General features: G+C 44.9%; 1 protein-coding gene and 1 long non-coding RNA gene across 2 annotated transcripts in view; both read right to left on the minus strand.

The window, feature by feature from the left end:
* Positions 1-743: 743 nt before the first annotated feature.
* Positions 744-3,388, minus strand: LOC146195351 (uncharacterized). The gene is made up of 3 exons (XR_014705553.1): positions 3,137-3,388; positions 1,083-1,196; positions 744-985 (listed from the first exon to the last, which is right to left on the minus strand). It is a non-coding gene; the product is annotated as an uncharacterized LOC146195351 (long non-coding RNA).
* A 7,015-nt stretch (positions 3,389-10,403) lies between these two features.
* The window catches only part of l(3)80Fj (lethal (3) 80Fj), a 141,726-nt gene continuing 127,066 nt past the window's right edge, over positions 10,404-25,063 (minus strand). The window contains exons 50-53 of the mRNA XM_084597788.1: positions 24,089-24,237; positions 17,150-17,254; positions 16,413-16,637; positions 10,404-10,620 (exon numbers count right to left, since the gene is read on the minus strand). Of these exons, the coding sequence (XP_084453914.1) occupies positions 10,492-10,620; positions 16,413-16,637; positions 17,150-17,254; positions 24,089-24,237 (608 nt within the window). The 3' untranslated portion in view covers positions 10,404-10,491. The remainder of the gene's footprint in view (positions 10,621-16,412; positions 16,638-17,149; positions 17,255-24,088; positions 24,238-25,063) is intronic.

Here is a 25,063-nt window from a genome sequence, read left to right on the forward strand (position 1 = left end):
GATGTGGGGGGCTTCCGGGTGCCGTGATAACGCACAAAGAAGAGCTCATATTTGCTGCTGAACACTTACATCCTTTGTCCGATAAGTAGTCTTCAACTGTGTTGATCAAAGCCTGGAGAGTCCCTTCAATGTGTCCATCACTGCCGCCAGTCATTCAGAATTGATGACGTCATCTGCGTAAATGCTATGATGAAGGCCCTCGTGGCGGGTGAGCCGAGCCGGAAGGCCCATCTTAGTGATGTTGAAAGTAGCGGAGAGAACGCAGCCCTGCGGCGTGCTCTTGTTGCCCAGGGAGATATCCTCAAGGGAGTGGGGACCGGCAACGAGCGCAGCCCAGCCGAAAAAGTTCATTGGTTCCTATTGGAATTTTTCCAATTGGTACCAGTTAGGTTTTCGGACACCCATTGGTAAATTCCAGCTGGTTCCAATTGGGCGATTCCAGCTGGTTCTAATTGGACGATTCCAGCTGGTTCCAATTGGTCGATTCCAGCTGGTTCTAACTGGACAACTCCAATAGGTTTTAACTGGGCGATTCCAACTAGTACCCATTATAACATAATGGAATCAATGCTGCCCCATTATAGCTGGGAAGTTCCTACTCCAATGAATATTAACCAGGGAACTAATACTAGACCCATACTCTCATCATTTGGTGCATGTTGATGCTTGCAGGACTAATTTCTGTGTTTGGAGTGGGCCAGAAGAAGATCTGCATGAATTACTTGAAATGAAGACAACAAAGCTCTATTCAATAACACGCTTTCACATTTATTACTTTAATGTACTTGCAATGCAAAGTGCTTCTCTACTTGAAACAAATAAGATCCTTTTAAACTAGCTACCCATAAAACAGCGCAGCTGAATGGTGAAAGATCCAAATTCAAAAAATTTCTTGAAAGTGCCTTTGTGCATTCTTCAGCAATCGCCATCTGCCGTAGCTGCTTGTGTGGTTGCTCCCTGCAGTGCTCCATTGGCAGCTTGTTCCCTAAAGTAATAAAGGCAAGCATAAGTAATCACAGAGCTGACAAGCTTAGATGCTTTTTGAATGTCACACACAAAATGGTATAAAATTATTCAATTACCTCTTCGCTTGCCTTCTGAAATATGCAATCTTTTCGTTGATGAGGCCCGTCACGTCTTTCATGGCAGCCTCCCGAGCCATTTGCAGTGGCATGCCCATGTCCTGCAGCCGCTTCCTGTAGCCGTGTAGAGAAAAAAAAAGTGCATTTAGCAAAGCTTAGTTTAGTTAGAAAGTACAAGTCATCGAGTGCAAGTTTTTGCTCTGGAACGAGTAAAATGCAAAAACACATGTGGCGAGAATCCTCCCAGGGACAAGTGAAGTGTTGTACAAGCATGTGGTCTCTAAATATTTTCCTTGAATGGTGCTTCCAGATGGAACAAGTGAAAGGTGAGTGAGGTACATGCTGAGTGAGCATATGAACATTGCACCAAAGACCACATACACCCACTATGTTTCATCCATTCAAAAACGAAAAAGCCATTCCTAGGAGCAGTGTGAGTGCATGGTCTTAGATCAATGCCTCGTAAAGGTTGCACGTAAAATGTGCGAGCGAGGCTTGGCTTTGGCTGCTTTGTGACACACACTTTTGTCTTAGCTGGGATGCTACTTGAGACACACCCACCTGCAGTAGTTATAGTAAAAAGCCCACCCCCCCCCCCCCCCCCCCCCACCCCCCCCTGCCCCCAAAATGAATGAGTCCTGAAAGCCAGCCTACTCATGGTAGTTTTGGCAGTGAAAAGGTAGTGCAGTCAGTAACCATGCAATAAAGTAGGCATCTTGATGATACTGCAGCACGGTCACAAGGATTACATTTGTTGGCTCTGAGAAAAGTCCCACATAGACTGAAGGGCATGGAATGAACTAACCAAATGCCACTGCTGCACAGTGCATGCCTTCAAAATTATGATGCGGATTATTGGAAGGACAGCATGAGAGCATGCAGTCACCACAAGCAAGTTGATAATGGCCTCTTCCTTCAAGGGTTTTACGAGTGTTGTCACAGGAGCCATGATGGAGTCCAAGACATAGCTTACACAAATCGGACCAAAGCTGGCAGCGCTAAGCAAATTTAAAAGCACATTCTTATACCTTGAACGGCTGTTACCATGATTTGTCCCCAAATCTGCCATATCACCCAGTTAGCAAAAAAAAATATCTGATTAAGGGCTTTCACAAAGTTAGAGTGCGCGCAGTTTAATATGACGACAAAACAAAAACAGCAAAGCTCTCATCAACCCAAGTTGCCCTAACTGCAATTAACTGCAACACATGAAAAAAATGCGCAAGAATTTTTGGATTCTTTTCAAATGTGCTACAGTGTGCTAACACAGTAGTATTCACAAAAATGATTCTGCCATGCAGCCTCATGCCAAACCAAGTGATGAAAAAATGTTTTGCATTAATGATCAGGTATCATACTGCACAATCTACTTCCAGCTAAACTGCTGGCGAAAGTAACCTTCCTATTAGCAAACAGATATTTTTTTTCTCCAGCGACTACATTGCTAAGTAGTCTCTCGAACTATAGCTACCTTTTGTAAAGACAAGCTTAACGGAAGTTCAAAAAGAAAAAAAAAAAAACTGCGCCCGACTTCGGCAACGGGGGGGGGGGGGGGGGGGGGGGGGGGGGGGGCAGCATCTCACACAATCGCATCATGGATAAACCTAGTCGCAATAGGTATAGACTGAATCATTCAGCCACCGGTCTTTGGCTGTTCACACATTTTTGGCCTAGTTTTCTAGTTTTAAAGCTAACTACCAGCGCTTCACGTCATCACAGTGAAGTCACCGGGATATGCAGTGACGGTTCTGAGGCGGCAACAATCGGATAATGAAGTTGGTTTTTTGCTGGTCGCAGGTAAATCCAAACGTAGTTCGACAAGCTAATACAATAAATCTACGGAAATCAATCACGGAGAACAAAAGTTATCACCTCACTTGGACAGTTCGCTCGAATGAGATCAGCAGCGGTCATCGTAGCCATCGGGCCCGTTTCAGTCAATGTTGGTCTTTGTCAGTGCCTTAAATACGCTCAAAATTTAGCTGAACTCCAATGCAACCTTACAACACTTACACAGGGTGGGATTACCACAAAAGAAGAAACTTTTTACTTACCGAAGAGTAGCATGTCGTAGGCCTTGTAGAAGTCGCTTCACATTTTTGAGTCTTGCCAGAAGTTGTGATACCACTTAGTGCGTCAGATGAAATGCCGAAAAATCATTCATAATGACGGCTACGTTTAAATTATGGTAACAGATAATTAGCGCAGGATTCTAGCCGCACAGAACATTTGCAAACACGCGTTTGCACGAACATGCCGTCATGCTTGCCATTGTCACCGCCATGTTGTCCCTCGCTAGTCGTCTAGTCTAGACTTCGGAACGGCTATTTTTGGCTTCTGAAGGCTAAAGCCGTAGGCACGACAGCGATGTCGCTCACTGTGCGGAAAACACAAGGAAAACATGCATTAGTCAAATTATATAGCAAGTGATAAGTGACATATTTAAAATTACTGCTGTTAAAATTATTTTTAAGTTTTTGCAAATAATTGTTTTCGCTGCACTTTGCTTCGATTGATGTAGGCGATCATCGGAACTCGCGTCGTCTGCTACGCTAGCAGACAGCAGCTGAAAGAATGTCGTACATATAGAATATACATGCCCGTGGGATATATCGTATATATGCCGGTAGATATGCACCTGTATATGTGCACATGTTCTGGTCTCATCCAAAGCATTGAGTTTGCTTATCTTTCACCAGTACTTTTGCCATAAAGTGTCTTAGGTTTTTCACTCGATTATTAGCAGGGTTTCAATTCTGTACATAATTAAGAAATATCAGTTCACAATAGTTGCAAGAATTGTGTTCTATGGAAATCTTGAAAATATTTTCTTTCCCTTTAAACTAGAACTTAAAATTTGTTTAAAATATTTCATGTATTCAAAGGATTATTTAAAGAAGCAGATGTCTATAATTATATATAACATCAGTAATTTTGACTTTCTTGGCAATGCCATTCTTTTATGAGTCAAACAGATTAAACTATGCCAAAAATAGCATTCCCTTTATGTACACTGCAACATGGTCATGCACATAAATTAAATTTTCATTAACTGCTTAAATCCATGCTGGATGAACAAAGGAAAGAAAGTGTGACATTTTAAACTTATTTCCTTGTTTTTAATAAGAAACCACCTCATTTTCATTTGGAACCAGTGGAATATTGAAGGGGGACTGGTAAATTAAAACAGTTGGATGCCCAATTGGAATCGGCCTAGTTTCCTACTGGAACCCATTGGACCTATAATTGGAACCAATTAAGTTTCTAACTAGTGATAAGCATGACAACTACGTCCTTGCCATATTCTGTTACCATTAAGAATTCCAATGGGAGAACATTTTGCCAGCTAGCAAAACCAATTGGGCAAGCTGTGGCCAATTGGAACCCACAAATTCCATTTGACTCCAGTTAAAACCAGCTGGAATTCCAACTGGAACCAATGAACTTTTTCAGCTGGGAGGAGTGCGATCCGTAAGGAAAGCATGGATATAGTTGTACAGAGTTTCACCCACCGGCAGATTCTGGAGGCTGGACAGAATAGCAGCTGTGTGTTGAACGTTGTCAAAATCTTTAGCGACGTCGAGGCCCAGGATGACCTGAGTGTCTCGAGTCTTGTGGTCCAGAAGTTCATGCTTGAGTTGGAGCATATAACATCACACGTGGATAGATGGGGCCGAAAGCCGATCATGCTTGGCGGGAAGAGATCGTGATCCTCTATGTATGTCAAGAGCCGCGCCAATTAACGTGCTCCATGGCCTTACCCAGGCAGGACGTGAGTGAGATCGGACGGAGGTTGTCGAGGCTTGTGGGCTTACTTGGCTTGGGGATAATAATGACTTTTGCATGTCTCAATTCCTTTAGGAGAACGCCGGACTCCCAGAATTGCTGCATGTAGGCTGTGAGTGCATGAATACAGCGGTCGTCGAGGTTACGGAGAATCTAATTGTTATTGATGCGGTCTGGGCCGGCTGCCGAGTCCGGACGTAACTTAACTAGTGTAGTGAGCTCTGCCACTGTGATCGGGGCGCTGAGAGAAGGGTTGTCGGAACCCGCATAGTCTGGGAGCAGAGTAGGGGGCAGCGGATTGATGTATTTGTTCATCAGCTGGGCGAGTAACTCATCTGGAAAGCCTGGAAACTGATGTAGGAGGCGCTCCAGTTGTTGGGCGTTGTCTGCACGAGTGCTAGAGGGGTCTATGAGGTGACGCAGGAAGTGTCACGCATCTGCCCTTGCAATGTTGCTATGTAGTTCGTTACATAACGCATCCCAATTTTGGCGATCCAGGGTGAGGGCGTAGCGTTCAATCTCATAGCTGTTTACACGCATAACAGTCGAGCTTATGCCTGCGCGTTTGGAAGATCGAGAGCTGCTGCTTGCGACGCCAGAGGGCAAGCAGGTGCGAGTCGTAGGAAGTCAGATGATCTTCCGGGTAGACTGATTCCGTAGCGGCTTGTACGTCTTGAAATAACTCAGAGGTCCAGAGAGCAACATCGTCAATCTTCTTTCGCCTCATCGCACTCTAGTGGTCCAAAGTGCCCTCTAGAATTTTTCCCGTGATTTCTGTCTCACGGTCTTCACTACCGTCGTTAATCACGGAAACAATGTTAAGGCGAAAGTCTTTCTAGGCTCATAGAACAAAATCCTGTGCGCGATATCTGTCATATTTCGCGAGATTAGCTTTCGTCTAGCGCTCCTGCCATCTGCAATGCCACCCTTGAACGCGGAGGTGGTGTACATGAGCGATGGTGTACTGTCCAAACGCACTAATAATAATAATAATTGGTTCACAGGAAGGGACAGGTGCAGTATCTGTCACACAGATACAGAGACAGATAGATACTGCGCTTGTCCTTTCCTGTAAACCAATATAATTATTAGTAGCGTTTCTCTGACCCGTGTCGGCAAGACGATGGAAAGAATGGCGCTCACTAGGCTTAGTCGGCATTTGGAGGCTTCGATCTCGCTTCCTCATACCCTCATTAGTTTTCATCCCCACGTGCCTGCAAAGAACCTTTTCCTCATACTTCAGAATACTTTCTTCACCCGTTATAGCTCTCAGCTTCATGCCCTGGTCACAGTCGCGATGTCCACAAGGCATTTGATTGCTCCTCCCATGACCATATTCTTACCTGCCTTTCCGCCACCTACTGTGACTCTCGCGAGGCCCGTTTCCGAGCATTGTACTTTACTTCTACACCTCACCTTCTCACCCGCGGTACCCCGCAGGGTGCCGTTCTTTCACCCACCCATGCTCTCTGACGAAATAAAGTTTTTCCATCTATCCATTCACCCACCCTTTTTAATATCGCCGTTGCTCTTCTCGCGGTTCTGTTATCGTCTATTTCCGATCTTTAGCACTTTTTTTTTATGCCGACGACATCACACTGTAGTGCTCGCGCGGATCTCCTGGCCATGTTCAAGATCCAATTCAGCAGGGATTGATTGAATGAATGTCCTTTATTGAATGGGAAGGCTCATGGCCATGGATGGCGATAAAGGGGAGTAGACAGAATCTTCATTGTTTAGGTCGTCACTCAAATCACATTGCTCTAACCATGCAGGCCCCTAAGCGAGCCATACTTGGCAAATATAATCTGTGTGTTAGCATCAGTTTCTAGAAGGGAACGGTAGTTCAGGTGGTAGGGTTTGATCTCGAAGCGTCCAGGAGAAAAAGCAGGGTAATCCCAGAGTAGATGAGATATGCTGCCACGAGTTAAAGTCGTACAGTGGGGGCACGTAAAGCGGGCCATAATACGTGGCGTGTAAGCCGCATGGGCAATGAGCTTATTAAAACATAGTAAAATTTAAGAAAAAAAAAAACATTTGTAGAGAGCGCCCCTCCTCCCAAGTGTGGTACAGCTTCGCGAAGGCCCGCTAGAACGCCCTAAGCTGGGGTGGCCGAGAAAAAAATAAAGAAAGCTGCGGGGAATCGAGTGGCCGAGAAGGATGGAACGCTGAAAATTTGAGAATGCGATTACCGGGGCCTGAAAACATTACCTTATATTACGCAGATGGCTTTTGAAGAGCTTTAGCTGCTTTCTGGTGAGGTGGTTGCCACTTCTCTCGACGATAAAGGAAAGGATGGCAGATGGTACGCGGTCGCTGATACAGCGACACAGCTATGAGAATGGAAACTCCCTTACAGCACGGCACAAAGCGATCTACAGTTTCTAATACACATGCATCTTCCTCTCTGTCGCATGTTAGAACTGTAGCATGCCTAATTTTCTCTTTCGTTTAAATAACGTCCTGCCATCCTTATTGCCTCTTTAACGGTACTTTCAAGTCTTCTCCCACAAAATTAAGTTTTAACTTGTTTGGAGCAGGATGGCATGCAATGAATGCAAGATCTGTTCAGAGCGTTCATGAATAAGTAAAAATAAAAAATAAATAACCTTTATTTTTTGTTAACTTATATTTTTTACTATCGTCTCGATTGAGCAGTACGCCATGATAAAGCTCATCTACCGAGGTTCAACAGCTCAGTAGACAACGAAATGTCATTAACACAACTAAATGAATAAAGCGTATGGAATGGCAGACAGGGGCTTTATGAATTACATCTACGGAGGAGGGCGAAGCGGAAAGCTGCTACTTCGACGTCAGTTTTTTTTTTTTAGATATTTCCGTTTGGTTTGCATTACATTCCAGGAAGACAAGGCGCTCATCTACGTAGCTGAAAGTTTTAGCGAATACTTGGGGAAATGATCAAAGTGGGTCAGACATCGGCCAATCGTCCGATGTAGGTTGTCAAGGCTTTCGGCAGCTCCAGTGTTTCCTATGTTGCATAAATTGGCTTCATAAAATTAAGTTTCTTTTCAGCTTATTTTAACTTCTTTTCCTAACAGTTCGTTATTCTCACATTCTTTCTCCGCCCTTTCGTCAGGCTGGGGGACGGACAAAGGAAACCGCCCAAGAGGAGAAGGAAAGTAGCGGCATAAGCGTAGAAGGAAAGGGTGTGAGAAAAAAAAAAAAGAAAAAGGAACGAACTGAGAGGGAGGAAAAAAATAATGAAAACAAGCAAGTAAGCAAAAAAAAAAAAGTTGCCAAGCTAAATTTTCAAAACTAAGCGCAAGACATAGTAAATGCGCAATTAAAACACTCCATTCCCGTTGATTACTCTCTGCATTGTATTGGTGCGTATGCAAGCAATGTTTACTTGGATAATCACAGAAATTAGTAATGTAATCTGTTTAGGGGAAAGATAATTAAACACAAAGTAGAAAAAAAAATAGACCGGAAAGCGTGGCGTGACATGGTCCATAGGGTCACGAAGAGTCGGACACGACTGAACGCCTGAACTGAACTGAGAAAAAAAAAAAATATATATATTTGCGGGTTAAGAAAAGATTTTACTGCAGGTGAAGGTAGTGTGTCCTCTTTCGGGAAAAATGCTTGGCGGTAAATCTGGCAATACCCGTGCATGATTGCCAGCTCACTGCTCGCTGGACGGCAGCGATCCAAACTTAGCGTCGCTTCGTAAAGCTTATTCGGTGACGTAAAAAATATTTTATCCGGTTAGCGAAAATGTGTGCAACAGAAGCAACCCAGGGACTACAATCTAGCAATTCATTTGTGACCATAGAATGCCGCGAATCAAAAGAACAACAAATGCGCCCTACGCACAGCAGATCCGCCGAGTCTCCGCTGCACGGCCGGGCGCACGTCTCCCTACCAAACTGTTCTTCTCGCCGCGAGTTACCCCTGCACTACAGTGAACTAGAATATTCTAGTTCACTGTACCTGCACAGTGGACTGAAGGTCCCTCGTGTGATTGGCCCTTAATTATGGCACGGTTCAGGAGTCCATGGAGAATGTGCGACAGATACTGTGCGTCTTTCCTCTAAAGCAATTCGCATATTTCACTGCTTTCCTCGTTACCCTACAGACCGATTTCACCACGCACACACACACTCCATCTCTCTTTGCTTGAAAGGATCAGAGGAAAAGTTTAAGTTAGCATGTATAGACATTTCCTGTATATTACTGGAAATCAAAATTTTTTTCAATTTTCAAAACACCAGCTCCCGAATTTGAATCTGAGCAACAAAATAGTCAACTTCGAATCCAAACAATTCAGCAACAAAAAAATATGCACGAAATGCCCAACTGTTATTGCCACCAGCAGAACTTCCGTACAGCAGTCCTTGTGTTGACGCCAAATTTTGTTGTAACAACAAAAGCACCTGTCCCGTCATTTGTGCGTCCTATTTTCATGTCTTTGTTGTAGTCCTTTTACATTAGCTGAATGTGCTTTTTGTTGTAGTGATATGTAAGACAATAGAATATGTGAAGCACCATTTAGCATTTAGACGCAACTGCCAAATATATGATTTTTATTTTCCCACGCCATTTGAGGTTAGACTTCAGCCACTAGCTTAGTGGTTCTCAGCCATACATGCACGGGGGACCCTTTGAGGATCAATGAAAGTGGTGGGAGATCCCTCGAGACTAGGTGCGGATCTGATGCGGATTGCCGCTGCTGCAGTTCTGGGGAACAAGTCACGGAATCAGTATTGAGGCAAGGCTAAACCGCCCTCTGCATTTGATAAGCCTGCACGCCACGGCCTACAGAGAACGTGGGGAAGAGGCGATGCATCAGCATCGGTAAGCATGCTGCTAGAATGGATTAGACTCCTCCTAGCACCGTGCTGCTCACTCATCCTGAAATGCTTTGCATTGAAATTGCAGCAATGCAGTCACAGCTAGAGTTTCACCAATGCCAGTATTACAAATGCCATAGGCGCTTTCTTTTTCCCTTATTCTCTTCTTGTGCAAACTCTGTCTCCACACTACTTTCGCATTTCTTTCAATTTGAGAAACTAGAGTTGGTTTTGAACCTCTATGCTTTTAAACCTGCAAAACTATGCCTAGCCAGGCCAGAGCAAACTTATTATTTTTTGTGGGCGTGGGTTTCGCGACCCCGAATATTGCTTTGTGGACCTAATTTGAGAAACACTGCCCTAGCTGAACAATGCTTGTGACATAGAAGCTATGTATAGGTCATGTGAGGTGTGAAGAAAGAACTGAAGTATAACTGCTTGTCATCATTCGCTGTCATTTCGACTCTTGGGCAGGATGCCTTATGTTTTGTAGTGAATTAAAACGATGATGCAGCAATCCCATCACAGGCTTAGCCCACTGTGTAGATCAGGCAGCATTAATCATATGTATTTAAAACCTCACCAAAAGGCCACATTGAGCTAAAATTGTCCTATCAAAATGCGAAAACTCTTCACCTTCCCTGTATGCAGCAATACCGCGTACCAGAACCACGTGAAAAAAGATAAAACATGTAGAAAAACCACAAAGACAAATGGGAAAAGGATAAACTTTACACACATTTTTTTTTATTCTGCGCATTGTCGAAGTTGAAGGGGGGTGGGGGAGAAGGGAAAGGCAGAAACGATCAGGAGAGGATGCCATCGTCGAGATCTTCTTCCTTAGGCTCTGGATGAGAGGCCACCTTGCGCAACACCTTGTTATAGACGTCTTGCAGCGATTCCCTAGCGCCTGGGTCTAATACTGCCAGGCACTCCTGCAGCCGGAGAAGTGATCAACGTTGTCAAGTAAGTCCCACTCACAAGCCACTAAAATAAATTACCTTTTTGCAGCTCGTAGAAATCCAAAAACTATTCCATGCCACTAACGGACACTAGTGTGAAATGTGACCCTGATCACTTTCAGCTTCTAAAATGCTAAAAACTGTACCTAAACAACTAGACAGACTATGTAAAAATTATGATATTGTAATACAAATTCACAACTACTGCATGAAAAAGTGAACAGAACAAATAACCACAAACAAGTAACAAGTGCAAGAAAAACAAAACAACACAGAGAATTCAAGCATCCTTGATATCAAGCAATGACATTCAGTATGATTTTTTTTTTGCAAAAGATAAAGGTGCAAAAGAACATGCATTTGTGTGCTCTTTAAAATTAAGTTCCCTTGAGCAGCTAATGGCGCATTTGGTTGGGACGAGAGCAGAGGCGCCAAGCAGTACGGAGCAGTACAGGAGCACACCGAGCGAGGGTGTAACTGTCCTCCTACGAGAACGCTCTCTGCGTGTCGAGAGCAGAGCGCCACGACCATGTGACTACACTTCCCTCTCCAGCATTCTCAGCCTGCCCGCAGCGGCGGCAGTTGCAACCCGAGGAGAGGCCAACGCTCCATGTAGAACCGCTTGTTTTGTATGCCTTTGTTGTCACAGCGCGGCGATCGGCCTTCTTTGGCCCTTTTGATGCCAGCAGCAGCTCTCAAACATGCATACAGGACCTGAGCAATGCTTTCCGCTCGCCGAGCGCCGACGCTTTGAAGCTGCCAGCATTCTCCGCCTGCCCACAGTGGCGGCAGTTGCAACCCACAGAGAGGCCAACGCTCCGAGCAGAACCACTTGTTTTGTATGCCTTTGTTCTCACAGTGCGGCGATCGGCCTCCTTTGGCCCTTTCGATGACAGCAGTGCCTCTCAAACATGCATACAGCACCTGAGCAATGCTTTCCGCTCGCCAAGCGCAGACACCATGGAGGAAGGAAACAACTTAGGAGAGGCTCTTGCCATTCCCAATGCACTGGAGAAAGTGTGGCGGAAGTGACGTCAAAATTTAGGGTTAGCCAAGTCGGGCAATTAGCAATGGCAACGCTGTTGCTATGAAAACTCGGGCCACTAGCAACAGCATTGCTAAGGGCCCTAGGTATGTGAGTGTCGCGGAGAAAGAGAATGCGGGGGGTAAAGGAGGAGGAGAGACGTTGCAGCGTCCAGTCGCGGTGCGGCCGCGCCGGCTTCAAAAAAATGACGTCAGGGCCTCTCCTAAGTTCTTTCTTTCCTCCATGGCCGACACTTTGAAGCCGCCATTTTGAGCATCGCCAACTCAAGAGAGAGAGAGAGAAAAAAAAGATGGCGCGGATATGACGCTTTATGCCATGTGACTTCCTCTACACTCGCTTTAGACGAGGGAGCAGCCGGGAGTGCACTAGGGTGCTCTCAGCGGAGGAAAAGCCCTCCTCCTCTACTATTGGAAGCCAGTGATTCTACTCCTGCTCTCCCACTGGAGGGCGCCCTGCTTGTCTGAGAACACTTTCGAAGTGCTCTCGAGTGCGCCTGCTCTCCCACTCAAATTCGCCATAAGGTGCAATGGTGCACTGTCAACGACAGCAACACAAGTGCCAGAATCAAGAGTGTATCGCTAACATAACCAGTGCTAATGCAGTATGCGCTCCACAGTGAGGTAACAAAAGTGCACTCTGACCGAAAGCAAGCATCTGTTCACTGGAAGGAGGGCTGCCATGTTGTGTAGTGCCATGCTATATTCTGTGGTACACTGGTAACTGCAACCATCATGTGCCAAACACAAGGTTCGATGTGCTTGTTCAGTAAACCACTTATAATGTAGGTCGCGGGGATCGTGAAAATCCGCAAGCCGCAAATATAGCCAGAAATTTTTTTTCAGCTCAAAATACACGCCAGATGGATACCTTCCCTTACAGAAATTCTTCACTATTAGAAAGGCAATCCACCAAGTCCACTGCATGCTTACATTAGTTTTAGTGCTTAACGTGACTGCCCCTGTAGAACTGTGTGTGCACTTGCTGTCAGTGCATGCCCAGTTCTGCGAGGGCGGTTACGCTAACCTCTACATTCATATTTAGGTATGCTAAAGCATTACTTGGACCTTTCGTTCCCACAAAGACGGTGAGACAAGTCCTTTTGGTTGAAAAACAAGCCTTGCAGTGCGGCTGACCGAGGAATCTTCCTTTATTGTTTTGTGCATTGTTGTGACAGCCTATGACATAGTGCCTTCCTTTTGCTCCGGTGGGATCACTTCTGTCAATGCGAAAATACTGCCTCATGAATTTTTTGGCGCATGTGCACAGCAAGCTAACTGAGAGCCCCTTCACAGTGCGATAAAGTAGCAGATGACCTCCCGTTTTTTCCCACACGGACTGCGAAGAATATGCAGTAAAACAACCTTAAAATGCGGCAGTTCAGCAAACTCGCAACAGCAGGCTCCCTTTTACATTTGGACTTTGTCTAAGCTTGCGCGTCGCCCGCAACGTGCCGATGGTAATACAGCAGCCATCGAACGTCGGTTACTGCCAGTCGTCTATGTTAATGCTGGGTGGCGACACTGCCAAGCATCAGCATGGGCACAAAATTGCTGACCCCCTTCTTCCACCAAATTTGCAATCAGTGCCTTAGAGATAGGGAGCAAGGTGGGAGTGAAAGCGGAGAGAGAGAAAAAGGAGAGCCGTAGTGGGAGTGCTGCGAAGTAATTTCGACCACCTGGGGATCTTTAACGTGCACTGACATCGCACAGAAAATGGACGCCTGTTCGTTTTGTTAGTGGCGGCGAAATGAAAAGGCGTCCGTGTGTTGTGCAATGTCAGTGCAGGTTCAAGATCCCCAGGTGGTCGAAATTACTCCTTTCCGCTTTCACTCCCACCTTCCTCCTATCTCTACAGTGCAGTTCAGGTGTCCAAGGAAGAAGTGTGACAGATACTGCGCCTTTCCTTTCCTGTGAAACAATTATTATTACAGCAGACTCGCGATAATTCAAACTCTGATAATTCAAACAAAATTCAAATTTTTCATTGGCCCGCTATTCTTTCAATGTATTTAAAAGCCATTTAATTAAAACTTCCTCATTCGGTTAATTCATACTATTTGTGTGTCAACACCGGAAAATATTTTGCTGCTTTACTACCACTAGCTGAAAATTTGTGTTCTTATATCCGCTATAACAGATGCTAGGATGCTGCTCGTGTTGATGCAGTCATTGGTGGCGCACCTGGCCGTGAGAACGGCCTTTGCTTCCATGCACTGAATACGTGTCGCATCTCCAGGCATCGTGAGCGACCACACAACATTTAACACGCTGCTCAAAACTGTTCAGAGGGCACGACGAGAGATATAAATAAGGCGATCGCAAAAATGGCGAAAGACCAACAGAATGCTCAAAGTACAAAGACAGCCAACAACGAGAGCAAAGAGCCGGAGCAGACGATGCGGGGGAGGCAGCCGGCGGAGATCAATGCGTCAGCGGGCACAGCAGCCAACAGCAGTCGCCCGATCCCCCGCGTTCTCACAAAGCGCACACTTTGCCCAATCCTTGAATTCAAGCGTGGGAAACTCTAAAGCCCCCGAGAAACTTCCAATCAAAAGCAAGCCACGCCTCAACCACGCCGCCATCACCGCTGCCGAGGGTGGCAAAAGAAATCACAAGAATTCGCAAACAAAACAAGACCAAGATGGTGGCGCTCAGTTCGGCGGGAAAGGAATGGCGCGCGCACGAAGTTTGGGAGTTTTCGGCGCTTGCTCGCTGCTCTGTGGCTGCCACCGCTTGTTATATAATTAATTTACAGTATTTCTACGACCAGTTGGACATTAATATTTACAGAAAGGGTAGGTTATAAGACATACTACCGGAATATATAATATTCCAAAAATCGACTATTTCGTGATTTTTGCTTGTGCGCGCGCTGACGTGGTGGTCCCTCCCCGGTGTGTCGTCTGCTCTGGCTGCCTACTGAGCTGGCATTCTTTGTGCACTCGCTTGAATCGCTTCAAATGTCACCATTTTTGAGATTGCCGTCATCATCGCTCGTTGCGGATTCTGGTGGCGTGTTTTGAACAGTTTTGTGCACCTTCTGGATTGTCGCACGGTCGGTCACGATGCGCGCTAAGTTCAAAACACTGCAAAACACTTCAAAACACATACTACAAGTTCTCCAGGCATGGAACAAGAAACCTATGTGAATCATTCTGATATACTTCTGTAACTTGAGTACCAGTGTGCACAACTCCATGAAATTTTGCAGTTATTCAAATGTCTGTGCAATTAGTCTACCCTGAATATTTCATTCGGTTATTTCAAGGAACAAAAAAGTTGGTATTCAAAGGTAGCCTCCCCCATTAAGAGGCCCGGTCAGCCATAGATGGCAGTGAATTCATGGACCTTTTTTGATCTGTGTTCAAATTGGTGATCGGTGGGCAGTACTTTTTGGAATGTGAGTGTACTGTGGGTCACCGAACTCTCAACACTGCCACAGCTTTCTGTTTCTTAAAGGCCCTGTCAAGTGTTCAATAAATTTGTTGTGGACCTTTGTCACCTTTTTGCTCTGTTTATTTTGTGTCAATAAAGTACAGAAATGCTTAATACAGTAGAATCTCGATAAACGGAATCTCAAGGGACCGGGAAAATATGTTCCGTTTATCAGGTGCTTCGTTTCAAGAGAGAATAGGTTCAGCATCGCGCAATCCGCTTCCGCGTGAACCCTACGCGGCTGGCGCGCGCGCGCGCAGTTGGCAGTCTCAGCGGATCTCAATTTGTGAAATCTAGGTAATAAGGAGAACGGTACACTATGAGAACAAACTTTATTAGAGAAAAATAAGCAGTGAATTTTTGTTCCAGTAGTACTAGTACTGAAATTTAAAAAAAAATGTCAAAAGAGTGGGAATTACCACTTATTGGCTAGTGAAAAAGGATTCCTGAAGAATTCCTGAAGAATTCTTATTAGGCTGCTTTTGAGGACGGCGTACTTCGTCGCTAGCGCCGTTTTCGTGAAGCCACCACTCTCAAAGTCGTTGATGATCTCCACCTTTCTTTCTAACGCAAGTGCATTGTGCGGTCGTTTTTGCGCTGCCATCGGACCGAACAAAAGCTCTAGGGCTTAGGCCTAACTGAACACAACCGCCGTGAATGCGAGCGAGCGATGCGGAGGGCAGTGTACGAGCAAACCGGAAACCGCCGGAGACGGAAACCGGAGTGGTGACGCGGGGAGGAGAAGGAGGGGAGCATTGATGCGTACCGCGATGGCACTGCGCTTGTCCAACTAGTTGCGGTTTCGAGTTTTTCGGTTCCGTTAACGCGGTGGTCGCAAAATTTGAGTTCCGGTTAACGAGATTTTTTTTACATTGGCTTAATACAAAACCAACCAATCGCGAGGCGTTTGTTCCGTTTAAGCGGTAGTTCTGTTTAACCGATTTCCGTTTATCGAGATTCTACTGTAATGTGATTCAAATGGGTGCCTAATCATAATGTGTGCTGTTATTTTGGCCAAACACTTCCTGATAATTCAAACAAAATCCTGAGGTCCTTTGGAGTTTGAATTGACGAGCGTCTACTGTATTATTATTACATTATTACGTAAAGTGAATTTGTTTACAAAATCCAATTTTTCGGACACTTTTGCGATCCCTAGAGAGAGTCCGAAAAACTGATCGTCGACCATACTTTTTAGGTTGCCACACACTTGTTCAGGACACAGAATGGACAACAGCCTCACATGAGGAATGATTTGATTTTCAGCGCAGAGCAAGTGGACCCACCTCAAGCCCATCGGTGGAAGCACGCAGTCGAAGCAGGGCGACCAGTGCGTACTCGCTGTTAGCGCGCACCATGGTGTTTTTCTCCTTGGTGCCATTCACCAGCTGGGGTACCAGGCTGCGCAACAGCTGCGCAGGTACGGGCTGGGTGCCGTCAATGAAGCGCGACAGCCACTGCACCGTCTGCGCCACAAGCTGCTTCACCTCATTGCTGGTGTGGTTCAGGCACTGTGTGTAGACGCAGTTGCAAAGGAATGCGTCAATGCTGGAAATTCATTGCTACACCCTGAACTGGTATGCAATTAAGAGGTGTGCAAAAGGAGATAGCCGAAGTCAAGGGGGAACCAAGACTAGAACAATACTAACATCTGTGTACAGGATATAGAAAAACATGAGAACTGCTGCCACCAGCCCAACCCACAGAAACGTGAAGCAAGTCTCAATGGCCCCTGCCAGGCGTTATCGTGTCAAAACAAGGGCGAGACTGCCGATAAACTGCAAGCGATACAGCCTTGCCTACTTCGCGAGCCGCTAGGCAAGAAGATAAGAGTCATGGGTAATTTTAAACTTTTCACCTTGTTCCGGAGCTGATGATAATTTTCTAGCAACACTACCATAAATGAGGTGAGTTTTCAGATCATCCAAGGAAGCTAAGCACAGCACACAGCTATTTTTCATTGAGCATTGGCTGCATAGGATGTCAGGGTGCAGGCAAACGCACTCGTGGATGTATTCTTTACCTTGGCAAATGTTGTCAGCAGCACCTGTGGCACATTTTCAAAGTTGGTGAGCATGTGTCGCAGGCAGTGGCCCGTACCCCGAACCCCACCAATCACAATGGGGACCTGCACAGAAACAGAGGAGATGCCAATAAATACAGGGGGCACTTTTACGATCTGAGGTGTGCAGAGGCGAAAGCCCATTGCGCAATTGTGACATCACAGCGCATGCGCAGTTGTGGTGGCTGCTAGGTGTCGGTTGAGGTTTGAGCACAAGGACACTGCACATGCTTAGTGAGTGTCTTTAAGGTGGCGGTTCTACGGTCGCCATCTTGGAAGTAGTTCAGATTCTGCCACCAGGCTACGCCACTAATCCATGACTGAGGAATTGAGTACCCAGCCACTCAGCCCTTTCGACTTGAGCTGCCTGAACGCTTTTCTTGTGTTGCTGCATGGACTTTCACAGATTTTTGCGGCTCCACAGCAGTGTCCAGGCAGAGAAGGGGAGGATTTTTGTCCCCGTCCTGCGCAGCATGGGCTGCCCCATTGAACTCCCCTCTTCACCCCACCGCACCACTACTTCGAACAATACGCGCCCTGACAATTGGACAAGAGGCTTCCCTCTCTTGCCTATACTTCGTCTCACAAGATGTTTGCAGCACAGCGAAAAGCAGAGGCACCCCAGCCGGTCCAACCAGGATCACGCGTACAATAGGCAAATGTGCTTCTAAGCGCCTCTCGCCCCCCCAAATTGGCGGGGGTGAGAGTAGGAGCACAATTCTCTATTATAGTGCGCACAGGCGAGAGGCACTTAGGCGCACAATTGAAAGGGCTCCTCTGCCTTTCGCAGTGCTGCAGATATCTTGTGAGACGAAGTATAGTTTCCGCTGTAGAGCCACGAACATTGCTCCTACGCGCCGAGCATGAGGGGGTTGGACTGGACTGCAGTAGGCTAGCTTGACTGAACACAAATAAAACAGGGTGTCAACATCATTGTACAGTGCAATCTTAGTACGAGTGAAAAGGAAAAGCGAATGGCATTATTTCTGCACACTTCGTCAATGAACCTTAGTTGAAGTCGGCGCCTGTCTTGTGTTCGATCATTAGCGAGCTTTAGAATCCTGTCCGTAAGTGGGATAGAGGAATAGCGGAGCGTACGCGCACTATAATAGAGAATTGTGCTCCTACTGTCACCCGCGCTATTGCCCTGTCCCCCTAAGCGGTTGGGGTACCATATTCTAAACCTCCCTATTGTTGATGCCATAGATATAGTAAGGATCGGAACACTCCTTGACTGTAGTGGAAGCTGTCAGCTCTTGCGGTCACCAGAAATTTGCTTTATCAAATGTGATTACAAATATGATAATATAGCTATAATTAGCTGAACTTCAGTCAACAGTCGCCCTTGTTTATTTTTTGTTCGTGCTTGTCCAATCTTGGAAACTAGAGCTGGTAAGTTACAATGTGCAAATAAGTGAATGATTGCCAATTTTTTCCTTTTGAGATGAATCGATATTCCGAAATAGATGTGAAATCCACCAAGAGGCTTTGTATCGCCCAGGAGGCCGGCATGTATTCATGTTCTCTTCGGCACTGAGGAGGCGCATTCACACTAAACTATGTGGGAAATGGGGGAAGGGGAGAAGGGGTTGTAAAGGAAGGTTGCCAGAAGAAAGGACCTAACGGGGACAGTTTTTTAGGCGCTTACGGCGGCCACTTCCCCACTCCCAGTTGGATGCTCCACAGTCTTCATTTTATTTATTCGCTCGCGCGTGCGTGCGTGTGTGTGTGTGTGCGTGTGTGTGCACAATTAAATGAACACAGTATTTTCAGGCAATTAGAATAAAATTTTAACAATCAATCCCCTAGAAATATTTTTCTCCTGCAGAATTTCACTCGACACTGAAATCTGATGTGAAAAGTAGCATGCTATGGAAGACGCTGACCTGTCCTGCAGCAGCTTCCCGTGATGATGTATGCGCTTTCTGAACCAATATATTGGGTGGACTACTGTAGCTTGTAGCCTACTTTATTGTACTCATTTTACAGGGCACACACACGTATGCAACAAGTATACTTTAGTGTTGAGCCCGCCTTTTGGCTTCATGTGTTGGTAGTAAATAATTTCGTGATGTGGCACTTGTACATTCACACATTTGCAACATAATAATCAGAGCCCAATCTTTACTCCATGCAAGAGCGCCCATGCTTACCAAATGTTTTCCTGCAAATGCCAAACGATTAGACGCATCGATCAGATCGCGTTCGGTCAGATTTGGCATGTGCTATAATTTGTGAATTTGTCCATACCAATGCAGTACAGCGGTTTTGCTTCGTGTGGTCAAACGGAAGCACGTTCTTTGTATGCTTCGAAATTCTCACACGCTTCTATGCCACTTTTGCTAACATGATCGGATACCTTTCAGAGCACAGGAAGTCGAGTTGCTTCAAACAAGGTTCAAATATAAAGTCAACAAATTGGGCGTTGAGACGGCGGGTGTGTGGACGCCTGGGTGACACGGTATCTACCTTACTCGAGATAAGGGCCCCATTCTTTTGGAAACACTCTGCCTGCCGACGGGCTTTTAGAGCATTAGCTCTGTTGCTCACTTGCGCGAGTGGCGCATTTTTCTAAGAATCGTAAACAGAGCCATCACCATAGCAACATCGCCGTCTTCACTGTGCCCGGGCAAACTAGACCGAACGCTCCAAGCCCCCGGCCACAGCGGCAAAGCGCGGTAGCAGGCGATGCTAGGCAGGTATAGCATTATAGCAAAATGAACGCCAAACCAGCTTCCCCGCCGAATGCATCAACGGTTTACCCTAGACGCCGTAATGCTTCGGACAATCCGCGGTATATCCCCCTCCAAGAAGCGGAATTAGCTGGGAAGAGGACGGGACATCATGCACATATAAAATAAATAAAATAAGCGCAAATAAAAGCATCAAACGGGAAACCAATTCAGTGTTCTCTCTCACAGATACATATATATATATATATATATATATATAGGGCCATTGATCAAGTTTGTAGAAGATATAAACGAATGCTTTTTGTCTGGTCTGGTTTCTCGAACAATGAAGCTGTAGGGCTGTCGAAATGATAGTACGTTTTCATGAAACTTTGACTTGGTCAGTGAGCCTGTATATTTTTTTATGCCACCACCTGATCAGACTGCATTTCGTCGAACTCTTGATTACAGTGGTTTCTCTCATTTGAGCTAAGCTCGACATTCGGTTCAGCAGCGTTGAGCCTCATCATTTTTTTTAAATTATTAGTGAGGGGAATGACGGAAATGCAGTGGCAAAACCCGATTCAGCATCACATTTTTGTATTGGAGAAGCTTCACGTGGCTGTTTCCTACTTGCCCATTCACCGAAAACATCCCCAGCAGCTACTGCGGCATCTTTACTATCATCACCGGAACGCAACATTCGGAAAAAAAAAAGAAAAAAAAAAAAACATGACTGAAACGCTGGTGATTATCTTCGGCTGCCCACTATATCACTTTTTTCTCCTTTTCTTTGGAGCCTGCACTGCTTGCGCTATATAGAAACTTCAGTGGGAAGGTTGAAGAGGCATGCTTGTGCATGTTCAGGTTTTCAAGTTGTACTTGGCAGACTGTCGAAACATTTTATCTGTACCAGTAAAGTGGCAGAGGGTACAAGTATTCATGCAATTTCTCCTAGGGAGACGCTCTTTGAAATTATATTAATTTATGCAGTGTTATAGTTCCGTGCCCTACTATTCATTTTATCGTAGAAAGGGGAAGATATTTTTCCTTCTTGCCACTGGAAAAAAAAGAAGTCTAAATTCCACATCCTCACAATATATGCTAACACCGCGAACATCTGAAGATAGCTTTGTGGCGGAGCTAAGACGAGGAATAACCAGCTCCGACAGCGTTCGGGTTCGAACTGTTTTTTTTTTTTTTTCGCTGCTTGCACTGAGACGCTTAGTGCCAAATTCTTCTCTGTCCAGCGCCGTGCCATTGTTTGTGATAAAAGCGCGGCGCAAGGGGCGCTACAAGACTACAAAACAAAACCAGAAAAAAAATTTCAATATCTCCGCCACGATTATATCTTGCTGAGTAAGTAGAGTAAGTAAGTAGCGCGAGAGCTTTAGCTGGCAACGTTTCGGCACACAAACAGTATGACACACTTAATTCGAGGCGATAAATAAATCTCAAAGCAAGCAAGTGTACATTTGTCAAGGGACCATTTTCAAGTAGTGCTACTGCGCATGCGCGAAGCACCTGCACCTCAGTTCGACCCGACCACTCGACCCGACTCGCCAGTGTTTACCTCTCTCGCCCGATGGAAAGGAAAGGGCAGAGGGAAAACGTTGTAGAAGCACAATACCCTCTCGTAAATACCCCTCGATTCAGGTAACTTTAGATTCAGGGTGTTTGTGGCGCCATCCTCGTAATTTTTCTGAACTGCGACATTTTAGTGCACATGAAATTTCATAGGTGGCGCTACCTACTACGTTTATCACACGTGGCTCTGTTATTTTACTATTATTTGCTTTTTGTGCACTTTGTAGTTGATAATTGTTACCGGTTGAATAAGGGAACGAAAGCCCGAACCTTTAAGTTATATTCGCCAGAAACAAACAAGCCATGGAGCATTTCAATCATGCTTAAAATATTTCATGAAGAGCTCGCGCGCTTCAAGTGAACCACGAAAAAATTAGCTGAAATCATCCTGACAGTGCACATTCCTCGAGAGTCGTAGAACAAAACCGATGCTTATCCTCTGACAGCGAGGTGTAAAGTTTTTCCACGCGAAATTTCAGCGCAGATAAAAGCTTATGACTTGAACAGTTTAGCATATACTTTTAGCCATTTTGCAAAAATCGCAAAGTTTGATCACAAATAACTTTTACACTAAATGAAGCAGACAGATGATATTTTCAGGAAAAAGCGAAATATGTACGACCTCCAACTGCGCAAAAACTCTCCGCAGCAGAATGCGTATCTTGAAAGTTATTGTATGTATAATTACCTGTTTTATACACTTTTCACAGGCGCGTGGCTAATAAACTATGCGATACACAGTAATAAAAATGCTTAACTTTGTTCATTAACATCTAATCTCAAAACATCTCAAATGGTGTTTTCCTAAGTGCAAAAGTTTTTGCACAATTTTGCTTTTCCCGAGACAAGTAGAGCTGAAAAGCCGTTTCTTACCTTTGTGTTTTCCTTTACAGCTTAAACATCGGTGCAGCTATTTATAAATCAAATGCACCATTAGAAAGGAGAGGAAATAAACTTTACAAATATATTAAAGTCATATTTATAAACTAAACTAGTGAGGCGCAGTAGGCGTATGAATATCGCCAAAAATGTCGTCTCTTCACCGCTGGAGTGGGACCGCCACCTTAAGATGCTAAAGCTTACTAATCAACTAATTATCACTGGTTAATTAAATAACTGCCACTGCATATTTATCATAGGTTATTTAACCACATTCAATGACTAATTATTATTGTTAACTAATTAACCAATTATAATAAACTAATGCTATATATTATTAGTGATGTTATAGCAGTTGAAAGTTTTTAAATTTTGCTCTACATCAAGCAGGAGGGCACCCCCATTTGGAACAGTAACTTTAAACTGCTATAACTTCGTTAATATTTATATAAAAAAAAAGTGCTCCTAACATTGTATTCATTATGATTTCTACCACTTAGCAAAGTGTCCAAGTAAATTTTTTGCAGTGCGGTTATTTTTTCATTGTTCCTGCAAGTTATGAACAATTAATTTCATTTATTTTTCAAACTAATTGGCCAATTGGAAAATAGTTACATATTTGAAATCAGTGCAAGAAACTGAGTCAGAATAACAGGGTTTATCAAATTTGAACAAAAATTAGGAAAAACAGCTTTAAGACTATCAGTACTGAAACCATACTATAATCCTTCTGAAGATGATCGACACCTGTCATGAATGCACGCATAGACACGGCGATGGGTCATGAACTGTAAAAGGTTTTCACATTAAAAAAATAGGGGATTCACGCCAAAAGGCACCTTCTTAGTAAAACAAAGCTCTTGAAGAAGTAGTACTAGTGCGCTTGTGTGTAGGGTGGTCATGGTAGAACAAGGACAACAAATTAAAAGAATCCAAGGCACTAATCCTATGTTTTGTGTTCTGTTTCTAACTGCTTCATTTCACACAAAAGCACGCTTGCAAGATTTGAAGCTTGTGATGCTTCTAAAGCAAAGCTAACTGAATAAGTTATGCGGCCTCTACACTGTATCAGTCTTTGAAACTGTAATGCTAAATGTCTTGAAGTTCTGAACAGGTTGGAAAAGGAAAATGAATACACAATGCCCTCGATGCATGCGCGGTATGGAGGTGAGGCAAGAGAAATGGCAAAGTAAGACGCTGATCGAAAGACTCAGGTCAGCAGACTGGATGTTAGGTCAAGCTGCCGATTTGCAGCTAGTGCTACTAGTAGAGAAGAACAGTGGTGGTGGTGTTGCTGAGCTGGCTATCCTATGCGATGTGATGTGGATTTTGGAACCACAGAGATGAACCGGGGAGTTTTATCAACGTACACAGAACTATTGGTGTTAGTCTTGTGAGCAAAGATGGCTCTTCATTCCCAGAGGCTTGAACAGCCTGATGTTGGTTTCTAGTGACAAAAATTATTCGCTCCAGACTATGACAGCAGCCTTAGGATGCTCAGATTATGTTGCCAATTTCATGAGCAACTTCTTCCAGAAGAGTTAGTGGTCAGCTTCTGTATTCTATATGCCATAAATGTTTACTTTTTGCCAACATTCACTATTGGCCCTAGGGCAAAACGTGTAGCATTTTATGAAAATCAAACTAGTACATTAAATGCGCAGTACAGGTTTGCTGAACATCTACCCTTAATGGCAAAAGCAGCTATAGGAGCCCGGCTCCCTTAGAAGCACTGCGTGGTTAACAGCAGCGAATGACGTACCCGGTCAGCAGTCATGTATTTGATGAGGGTCTTGACAACTCGGTCCCTCCAGTCCTCCGTGAGAATACGTTCGGGAGCCTGCTTCAGAGCCACAGAGAGCGTCACACTGCACCCATGCCGCAGCGTCCAGTCCTCGCTGGGATCATCGCCTGTGCACCAGACACGGTGTGGCATTAGCCAATGGCAAAGCACATTCCAATCATTTTTTGGCGGATGCCTACACCTTTATCACAAGGCAGCTTAATTCACTATCAAGTTACAGGCTTTGGAGATTGTCAACCAAACTCACGCTGAAGCTTCAACAAACCAAAACCTAAGTGCTGCTAAATGATTTCGTCACCTCATGCCTGGCATCTGTGTCACTACTGGCGGCTTTGCACATTTGTAGACAACCAACCTGCAAGTGTAACCCAGGAAAAAAAGAAAAAAAAAAATGGTTTTTATTGTGTAATGTACAACCTAACATATGCTATTGTCTAGGACATGAAACACAGTGATATCTCGTTAAATGAGACACTTAATTTGAGCCTATGCTTTGGTTCAAATGTCCAAACATCAAATGTGTTGGAACAACTCACCTTAATTTGAGGCATTATCAGCATCCTCTGAGTTCGAATCACACTCAGTCTAGTGCAGTAGGACTCATACAGTTTTGAGGAAGCAGTTGCTCTTAGCACGAGTGGTATTGTCCGTGTTCTGCTTCTTGTGGCTGTTTTGTAGGCGGGCCATGTTTTACCTGTGTGCATTCCCATCCTAAATAATCCTTCCGCGATTAAATGCCCGCAGTTTTATTTGCCACCATGCAGTTGTCGCAGCCTGCTATATCTGACAGTGGCTGCTTCTACCTGAAGGCCCTCGAAATTCTGCTGGGGCTCTCCACTGCTCCATCCACTAAATTGATGGCCATTGGAGTTGTCTACGTCACAGCTCTCAATTTGATGCCTATCGTATTTACTCGCATAATGCTCACACCCC

The sequence above is a fragment of the Amblyomma maculatum genome, chromosome 3 (assembly GCF_055883805.1).
Source record: "Amblyomma maculatum isolate TAMU_Amacu chromosome 3, ASM5588380v1, whole genome shotgun sequence".
Classification (NCBI taxonomy): Eukaryota; Metazoa; Arthropoda; class Arachnida; order Ixodida; family Ixodidae; genus Amblyomma; species Amblyomma maculatum.